A 9,682-nucleotide genomic window follows, 5' to 3' on the forward strand; every position below is an offset into this window, starting at 1 on the left:
CTCGACGGCACATAACAACAACAACAAAAACAATAGTCATATTTAATGAACACCTAAAAAAGAAACCCGTTGCTATCAAGTAGGTTCTGACTCATAGTGACCCTATAGGACAGAGTAGAACTGCCCCCATAGGGTTTCACAATTGTAATCTTTACATAAGCAGACTGCTATATCTTCTTCCCATGGAGCAGCTGCTGGGTTTGAACCACCAACTGTTTAGTTAGCAGCCAAACACTTAACCACTGCACCACAAGGGCTCCTTTGAAAATAAGCAAAAGATTCGATTAGCTATTTCACTAAAGAAGATATATGAATGGCTAATAGACTTGTGAAAGATGTTAAACCATTAGTCATTAAAAAAAAAAAAAAACAACAACCAAACCAAACTCACTGCCATCAAATTGATTCTGACTCATAGTGATCCTTTTTGGGTTTCTGAGGCAGTATATCTTTATGGAAGTAGATTGCCCAGTCTTCCTTCCACGGAGTGGCTAATGAGTTTGAACCACCAACCTTCTGCTTAGCAGTCAAATGCCTTAGGCACTACACCACCAGAGCTTCTTATGGAAATGTAAATTTAAACCACAGTGAATATCACTTCACACACACCACAGTGGATGTAACTGAAAAAAAAAAGACACTAACAAGTGTTGGCAAAGATATCGAGAAACTTTTTTAGGTTTAGAGATCTCATACATTGCATGTAATTGATAGCCAAACTCAAGAGGATTGGAAACAGTGGCAATGTAAAATGTCAGAGGCTTTAGAATTTAAGATCATACTCAGTAATTGGCAGAGCCAAAATTTATAACCTCGATTTATCTGAGTGGAAGTCTTTTTTCTATTTTGTTGGTGAGTGCTGCCTCTCATATCTTACGCTGTTTTGTTTTTTTCCTCTTGTGTTATATGTTGGGGAGCTCTTGTGGCGTAGTGCCTAAGGCACTTAACTGCTAATGAGAAGGCTGGTGGTTCAAACTCACCAGCCGCTCATGAGAAGGAAGGTTGGGCAATCTACTTCCCTAGTGATACAATCTCAGAAACCCAAGGATGGGTGGCTATGAGTCAGATCCGACTCTGCGGCAGTGGTTTGTTTGTTCGTTATATGTTGTTATTTATTTGAAAGAACTTAGAAGTACCATTTTCATTTAGCCCTATTCTTTGCCAGAAGCAATAATTGCCTGTCATCCAATAATGAGCAGGTTGCAACAGTTTTCCTTTTGATTTAAAAGTTGGCATATTTATTTTCCACATTATTCTGAAATATAAAAAGGCCATATGTAAGCACAGAATTACTTTTTACACATTGTCTTTTCTGCCACTTCCACTATCAGACTGGCACTTGATTGACATCTTTTCTCCACTCATGTATGGCATGAAACTACACTGACCTAAAATGGTGTTGTTGTAACTGACATTCTTTACAACTTAATGAGACTTCCAATGCATGTAATTTTCACTTTTTTTTTTTCTTTTTTCTTTTTTTACAGGCATTGGTTGGAGAGAAGGCTTGTTATCAATCCATTAGTAGCTATGGTGGTCAGATCTTTTACTTGGGGACAAAAGTAAGCTTTCAATCTGTGACCCTCTGTGTGTGTGTGTGTGTGTGTGAGTGTGTGAGTGTAGTCAGAACTGAAGGAGGTTTGCTAGTAAAGAGGGCTGTGTATTGTGAAGTGGATATTGATCAACGATAATCCAAAACTCTTAAGGGTTAAACCAAAAACCCACTGCCATCCAGTTGATTCTGACTCATAATGATCCTGTAGGACAGAGTAGAACTACCTAATAGGGTTTCTAAGCCTGTAATCCTTATGGAAGCAGACTGCCACATCTTTCTCCTATGGAGCAGCTGATGGGTTCACAATGCTGACCTTTTGGTTTGCCCTGAGTGCTTTAACCACTGTGCCACCAGGTTTGTTTAGGGGTTAAGTACTTGTGATTTTTAGCTACTTAATTTCTTTCCCTCATTTTTAGACATATTTTTACTTTGGTTTCGGTTCTGAGTAATAGAATTTTTTCTTCTCAGTTCAGTAATGTGATTTCATAATCTTTCACATTTCTGTTTCATGACCAGGGAGAAAGCTTATCATGTATAGTTGTCATGACATTAAGATAGCCTTTAGCTTAGATCAGTTTAAAAAATCAAAAAACCACCAGTTACTGTTGGTTGATTCCAGCTGTGGCAACCCTATGTGTGTCAGAGTAGAACCACACTCTATAGATTTTCATTGGCTGTGACCTTTCAGAAGCAGATTATAGGCTTTCTTCTGAGGCTTGTTTGGGTGGACTGGAACTACTAACCTTTTAGTTAGTAACCAAACATTGAACTGTTTGTACCACCTAGACAACCTTAGTTCAGCTTAGGATACATTAAAATGCATTGATTGAGGCATTTGACTTAGAACAGAATTGCTGAAATAGGAAGTTTTTATATATGCGTTTGTTCATGTGTACCTTTTTTGTTTTTTAAACCTAATATGGAGAAGTAATTTTTCATTATTAAAATAGAACCAAAATACTACCAAGTCAATACCATGAGATGAACTTGGGCTTTCCTTATTCCTTGTAGACGTAATTCCTTCTTGGAATGTGGAGTTACTGGTCTTTAAATGTATGTTTGATTTACTCTTTAATATGGCCCTTGAAGACCTTTTGTAATATTTTAAGATATACTTCTAACTATGGAGTGAAATGTTTTTACTTAATTAAAGAGGCTATAAAAATAGGGTATGGGATTGGATCAAATATGTCTCCTAAACAATTCAGTTAAAGATGTGCATTTTAATTTCTTTTTTCTTATTTTCCAGTCTGTTTATGTGATGATGCTGAGGAGCTGGAGAGAGGTGAGTTCAAAGTAATTTTATATGTTAGAGCTGCCGAATTGATAACATCTTAACGTTTCTGCTTGGATGTTGCAGAAAAACGATTATTAGGATATATGCTTCTTAATTTCAGAACTGTACATCAAAACCATTCCAGCCCTTAGGAACTTGATATGATAAAACTGTATAAGTTAGAATTAAATTTGACTGCCTATAACTCTGGTAGCATAATGGCTAAGACACTTGCCTGCTAACCAGACGGCTGGCGGTTCAAACCCACCAGCCAATCCTCCGAAGGAAGGTTGGGCAATCCTACTTCCGTAGTGATACTGCCTTGGAAACCCAAGGAGGGGTCGCTATGAGTTGGGGCCGACTCGACGGCACATAACAACAACAACAACAACATACCAGAAAATTCAAAATAACAAGTGGCTTAAACAAAATACCTCGCTCACATAAAAGCAATCTAGAAGAAGGCAGTCTGTGGCTAGTCTGGCAGCTCCATGGTGTTTAGTACTATCCTGTTCCTCTATCACTGTATGTGGATTCTAATTGCAAGGTCATTTATGGTACAGTATACCTGCTGGAGTTGTTGTTGTTGTTATGTGCCATCGAGTCAGACCTGACTCATAGCGACCCCTCTTTGGGTTTCCGAGGCCCTATCACTACAGAAGTAGATTGCCAAACCTTCCTTCCGAGGAGTGGCTGGTGGGTTTGAACCGCCAGCCTTCTGGTTAGCAGTCAAGTGCCTTAGGCACTATGCTACCAGAGCTCCCTGCTGGAGTACTAGCTGTTAAATCCATATTCCAGGAAGGAGGAAAGGATAAAAGGCCTGCCCCCTCTCTGTTAAGGTGACATCTGAGAAATATCAAACACACTATTGCCAAAACTTGGTCACATTGACCAGACTGGTTAAAGGGACTCTTAGAAATGTCCTTTAACTGGTATAATATTGTCTCAAGTAGTCTCAGGGTTCATTACTGAGGAGGAGGGGGTGAATGGATGTTGTGATAAACACCATGACATTTCTGTTGGCTCTTCCCCTCTTTCATATTTATGCCATATGGCTGGCTACCTGTGGCCCTCTATACAGTCTCAGGTTTTAAGAAATTGTTTTTCTTGGAAGTGAGTTATTCATGTGTTTATTAGAATAATTTTAGCTACTAAACAGAAAGTTCTGGAAAAATATTAGATAGAATAGGAATTCTGACTGGTTACCGGTCAGATAAAGGAGTCTAGCTCTTTCATTCATTCATTTTAGAGAGTGGATCATCTCCTGAAACAAGATTGTCACACTGAAGCCTTGGCTCTTGCCTGGTCTTTCCATGAAGGAAAAGCAAAAGCAGTTGTAGGTAAGTCAACAGAATTCCTATGTAGTAGAGGCTGTCCTTTTAGAACAGAGAGAATGAATACTACTAATCATTCATAGAGCACTTTTAGCTGAGTGTTGAACTGTTTTATAAACACATCTTGCAGACTTTCATTGCAGAAGGTGACTAATAAATGTAGGGTTTAACTTAAAATGTCACTTTTTAAATTATTTAATTTCACAAGGAAAAGTTACTATCAGAACAAAAGAGAAGTACATTTATACACTTTCTGGTTCACTAGATGTCAGGTAGCTTCTATTAAGGCATATTATCAAACGTTTTGATACCTAAGCGTTGTGATAATTATATATATTGTTAGCACAAGCTGTGAATAGAAGATTGGAATACAGTTTCACTTTTGAAGATGTGGACTAACCTCTGTTTTGTGCTGGATTTTCCTTCTCTGCAGGATTATCAGGGGATGCCAGTAAGCGAAAAGCTATTGTTGCAGACCGCGTGAGTTTTTTATTAGGGTCTTTTCTAAACTAAGTATAGATTTGCCTTGATTATTTGCTAATATCTTTGAGCATTTTTAGATAAGTGGCTACAGTCGAGGGGAGAGTAGATATCAAAAAGTCAGTTATAATTCCCTGGTGTTGTCTCGAATGCTTTTTAAGTTCCTTTTTATCTCTTCTTTTTTTTTTTTTCTTGTTCACTGTCTTATGAGGATGATAGAGTAACAAAATGGCCAAAAGATAGGCAGCAGAAAGGAAGAGGAGGAAAAACCATGGATCTGGACAATTTCTGAACTAATCATGGCCATAAAAAGTTGACATTTGTTAGTTTTTATAAACTGATTATGTATTATGAATAATTACATATTTGCAAATGTGTTTGCTTCTGGAGGTAGCAGAAAGGGTTAATGCTTTCCTTGTCTTCCTGCTCTAGACTCGGTCAAAGTAATTTACTGTAGTCATCCTCACTTTTTCTTTCCTTTACATTTTTTTAAACTGTGTAAATGCTTTGGTAAAAAGTTATATTCCAAGCTAGTATAAACATTTAGAAAACATGAGAAGAAATTGGCTATGCTTAGACTCATGTGTGATTTGCCCAGAATCTGCCAGAAAGAATGACTATCTGTGCTCTTTAGGGAAAGGCCAATAGCAAAGAATCATTAAAGATCTTAATTTTAGTTTTTCATTTTCTGAGCAATATACTCACTATATATGCCATAGTCTAGAGCCCTGGAATATGTCTTAGGAAGAATTAGAAAATTAGTACTAGCCTTGGGGCTGAAAAAAAAAAGACAAAAGAAAGCTACAAATTTTTAAATTATATTTTTGATATAATAGGAAAGCCTGATTCTGTATTATTTAGGTGGACCACCACTGTAATATATTAAATACTGAAAGACTTTTAAGATCTATTTTAATTTCTATATAAGGCTCTTTTCCTTACAGATGGTAGAAATCCTATTCCATTATGCAGATCGAGCTCTGAAAAAGTGTCCAGACCAGGGAAAAATCCAGGTGATGGAGCAGCATTTTCAGGTATACCTTTGCATGTGCGTCTGGTCACATTGGTATGAACAGGTCTAATACAGCACTTTCATAGAACTTTCGTATTAAGTATGACATTATTGTTTTGGTTACACATTTTTCAGTAAATGACATTTTGTTGCAGAGGTTGTGGAACATTTTAAATGATTAAATTTTTGAGCAACAAGTGTTAATTCCCATGGGAACTGGTAAGTAAAATGTTGTGGAATGTTACCTGTGCTGCTTAGTGCTATGTGGAAAGGAAGGATTTATATATGAGGACACAGACCTGTAAATTGACACCTTACAGTGATACCTTGCTAATGACTGACGTTTATGTTAGCACAGCTGCCAGCTAGTTGGAGAAGAGGTATACTACCAAGATTTATATTTAGCTCTTCCAGGAGCAACTGTGACTCAAGGATAGATCAGGTACAAAAAATATGATCTATAAATATGCTAATGAAACACCTTTAGCTTATCTTGGAACTCAATCAAAATAGAAGCCAAAGAATGGTTTAAATACCTGCTCAGAATTATGTGTGTTTTCTATTTGAAGATTTCTAATTATATTTGCTGCAAGTCTGTTTCGTCCTGCCTACCCATAGAATTTCTTTCCTTCTTTTAACAAATATTTGAGTGTCTAATACAGGATTCAACAAACTCTTTTTAAAACGACCAAATGTAAAAATCATTCTTTGCTTCTTGGCCATGTAGAAATAGGTTATGGGAAGGATTTGGCCCTTGGGCCGTAGTTTATCTCTGGTCTGATATGTACTAGGCACTGGGAACTAGGCTGTAAATTTGTATATGTGATCCCTGTGATCTTAAAGTTTACAGTGAGGTCAGAATAATTTTTTCTTGTGTGTATTAACTGAAATATTTAGAAGAAATCTAGAGGTTTTGAAATTCTGAAGAGCAGGCATAGCTCATAATTTTTTTTTTTTTTTTAAATCTCCATTTGATGCACATAACTTTAGAAGACAAAGGTAGATAAGGCAAGTAACAATTGCATGGTATCAGAGGAGGATTTGGTTTCCTGCACTGGGCTTTTTAATGCCACATTACTGACCTTCTGGCAGAGTAACTTCTGCTGCTCTGTTTGGATGCAAGCTCATTAAACTTATCAGTAGAGAAAAACAAATAGCCTGGATAAAATTATTCAGATAGATAACTTAGGAAGAAAACATAGCAGAGAGAAAGTATTTGGGCACAAAACTGGGAATAATACTGTGTCTATGAATATTTTTGTATACAAATACTGAGTACAGATACAAAGAAAACTTAATATTTTAATGTGAATACCTATCACCAGGAGTTGGTGCAGTGGTATTCATGACAGAGCTGTGATCACTGGAAGGAATACTTTGTTGAAAAGAAATACCTAATAGGGAAGGTGGGAATGGCTGAGGGTATGTGTGTGTGTGATATAGAAACCACCACGCTATGGGAACCATGAGTAGCTCTGGTAGCATAGTACTTAAAGCACTTGACTGCTAATCAGAAGGCTGGCGGTTCAAACCCACCAACCACTCCTTGGAGGGAAGGTTAGGCAATCTACTTCCATAGTGATGCTGCCTCGGAAACCCAAGGAGGGGTCACTACGAATCGGATCCGACTCCACATAACAGCAACAGCAACAGCAACAGCAACAGGGGAAACATGGTAGAGAGCTTTTGAAATTATTTATAGAAGAAGAAAGGAACAAAAGTAATGTTCTCATGGAAAAAATACTATAGAAGCTCAGTTGACAGTGATTGTAGATGATGGCTTCTAATACTGATTACAAAACTTATAGAGTATCTACAGTGGTAATGTTTTTTTTTTTTTTAATCACCTAACTATCTGCTAGAAGTGTCATTCTTCTAAAAAGAGTAGCTGATCAAAATTTTTGTTTGATTTATTAATGACTTAGTATGATAGGAAGGTAAAGGAAACAATGGCATGAGAAGTATTATTTTATTTATTGATTGATTGATTTTTACCAATAATTGGGTAAATAGAAGAGATTAGACTCTTAAGAGAAAAAATATTTTCAGATTGTAATAATGATAAAAAACACTGAGCACGAATCCTGTATTTTAGAAAGCAATTATTTCGGAGGAAATACAAGCACAATCTAATAGATGCAGCTCCCCTCCCCCAAATATGTTCACAAAGAACAGGAAACTCTCAAAGTTTGACATAATAACTACAAACAAAGATAGGAAGGGTAGAAGAATATTAAAAAACTATCTGCAAAGCAAGGAACAAAAGATGGAGAGAGATGTGTGCCAAAAGCATCATGAACCTGTACGACTGTCAGAAAGGATAATGATATAAATCCAGATTGTGTCTACCAAAATACTAAGGAGCACACACACACAAACACACACAAAAAGAATTTTGACGACGATTCACCGAGTGTGTACTGTGTGTCAGGTACCATGCAAGGTGCTTGACGTTCATTTTTATTTAATTCTCACAACATCTCATGAGATAGATCCTGCTTTTATTTCCATTTTTATAAATGAGGAAACCTAGGCTTAGAGAGGCTAAGTAACTTTCCAGGGTAAAATTGCTGGCAGATGGTGGAGCCAGGTCTCAAATCTAGGTCTCTCTGATTCCAAAGCCCATGTCTTAACCATTGTGTTGTACCTTTATTTTCAGAGTAAGTGCCAGGAGATGATGGGTGAGAGGGGAGATTTTAATAGATGACCAATTATTATTATAGCAAACACTTAAAATGTTAAGTGCTTCCTGCATGGCAGGCACTGTTAAAAACCCTTTACACATATTTAATTCTTACAGCTCCCTTAGGTAGATACTATTATTTGCATTTATAAATGAGATTGAGGCAGGGAGAGGATAAATAACTTATTCCAGGTCACATAGTTAGTGAACGACAGAGCTAGGATTTGAATCTAGGCAGTTGGGCTCTGTACTACACTAAAGAACACTACTTATTTTGCTTCCGTTTCATCAGCACAGAGAATGGCCTTTAAAGTGGAAAAGTGCAGGTTAATATATTAAAGAAAAAAGCTGAAGTGCAACATATGTGACTTACAGTTGCTTTATCATTATTCAGACCCATTGTAATTATAACCCAAGATACTTTTGGAACTTGGAAACAGTCTGAGCCACTGTTAATAATTTGTGAGTAACTTTGGATCAATTTTCAAATAAGGCACACTTGATTAAGCATGGATGCCTAGGCTGGAGAGACACAATTTACTTCACTCAGGAGGACAATTTTCTCTGGAGAAGGTCCTCTTTAGCCCATTAGTGTGAGTGAAACGCATGTATAGTTGGCCACAAAACTACTGTTTTAAGTGTTATCATAAAATAATGAAATAAGTTGACTCTTAAAGTGTTTTTTTTTTTTAAAAGAAGATTAGATTTATGAAGTTATTGGTAGATAACCCCAGTGTGGCTTGTGAGCGTTTTCTATGAGTTGACCTTAAAACAACCATGTTAAACTTATATAATTGTCTTTTTGAAAGGAATATGAGGTCAGTATATTAATGGAATGCCTATGACCTAACAATCTAACTTTTCCATTATTGTCAAGATCTATAGAGATTTGCAGCTAGATAAACATCCCTATTCAAAAAGTATTCTTTGATAGCTTAGTATTAATTACATCTTAGGGCTCTTTCACATCCAAAGGAGCCCATATCTAAATGGCTTTTTTATCACTGATTTGAATAAAAATTTCATGACTGTGGTTGTTATACAGTAAGGTGTCAGCAAGCTGTCTCCAACTCATAGTGACCCTACTGTGTACCACAGAACAAAGCACTTCCCAGTTGTGTGCCATCTTCACAATCCTTGTAATACTTGAGCCTATTGTTGCAGCTACTATGTCAGTCCATCTTGTTGAGGGCCTTCCCCTTTTTCACTGACCCTCTCTTTTACCAAGTATGATATACTTCTCCAGAGAATAGTCCCTTCTGACAACATGACCAAAAGTAGGTGAGATGAAGTTTGGCCATTCTTGCTTCTAAGGAGCATTCCAGCTGCACTTCTTCCATGA

The 9,682-nt window shown here is 36.9% G+C and overlaps 1 protein-coding gene across 1 annotated transcript in view; it reads left to right on the forward strand.

Moving 5' to 3' along the window:
• Window positions 1-9,682, forward strand: part of VPS8 (VPS8 subunit of CORVET complex) — a 439,537-nt gene that overhangs the window by 75,638 nt on the left and 354,217 nt on the right. Inside the window, exons 13-17 of the mRNA XM_007936030.1 lie at window positions 1,488-1,562; window positions 2,805-2,840; window positions 4,081-4,171; window positions 4,599-4,645; window positions 5,590-5,679. Of these exons, the coding sequence (XP_007934221.1) occupies window positions 1,488-1,562; window positions 2,805-2,840; window positions 4,081-4,171; window positions 4,599-4,645; window positions 5,590-5,679 (339 nt within the window). The remainder of the gene's footprint in view (window positions 1-1,487; window positions 1,563-2,804; window positions 2,841-4,080; window positions 4,172-4,598; window positions 4,646-5,589; window positions 5,680-9,682) is intronic.

Source organism: Orycteropus afer, unplaced genomic scaffold (assembly GCF_000298275.1).
Source record: "Orycteropus afer afer isolate SDZICR_OR568_19922 unplaced genomic scaffold, OryAfe1.0 scaffold00032, whole genome shotgun sequence".
Taxonomy (NCBI): domain Eukaryota; kingdom Metazoa; phylum Chordata; class Mammalia; order Tubulidentata; family Orycteropodidae; genus Orycteropus; species Orycteropus afer.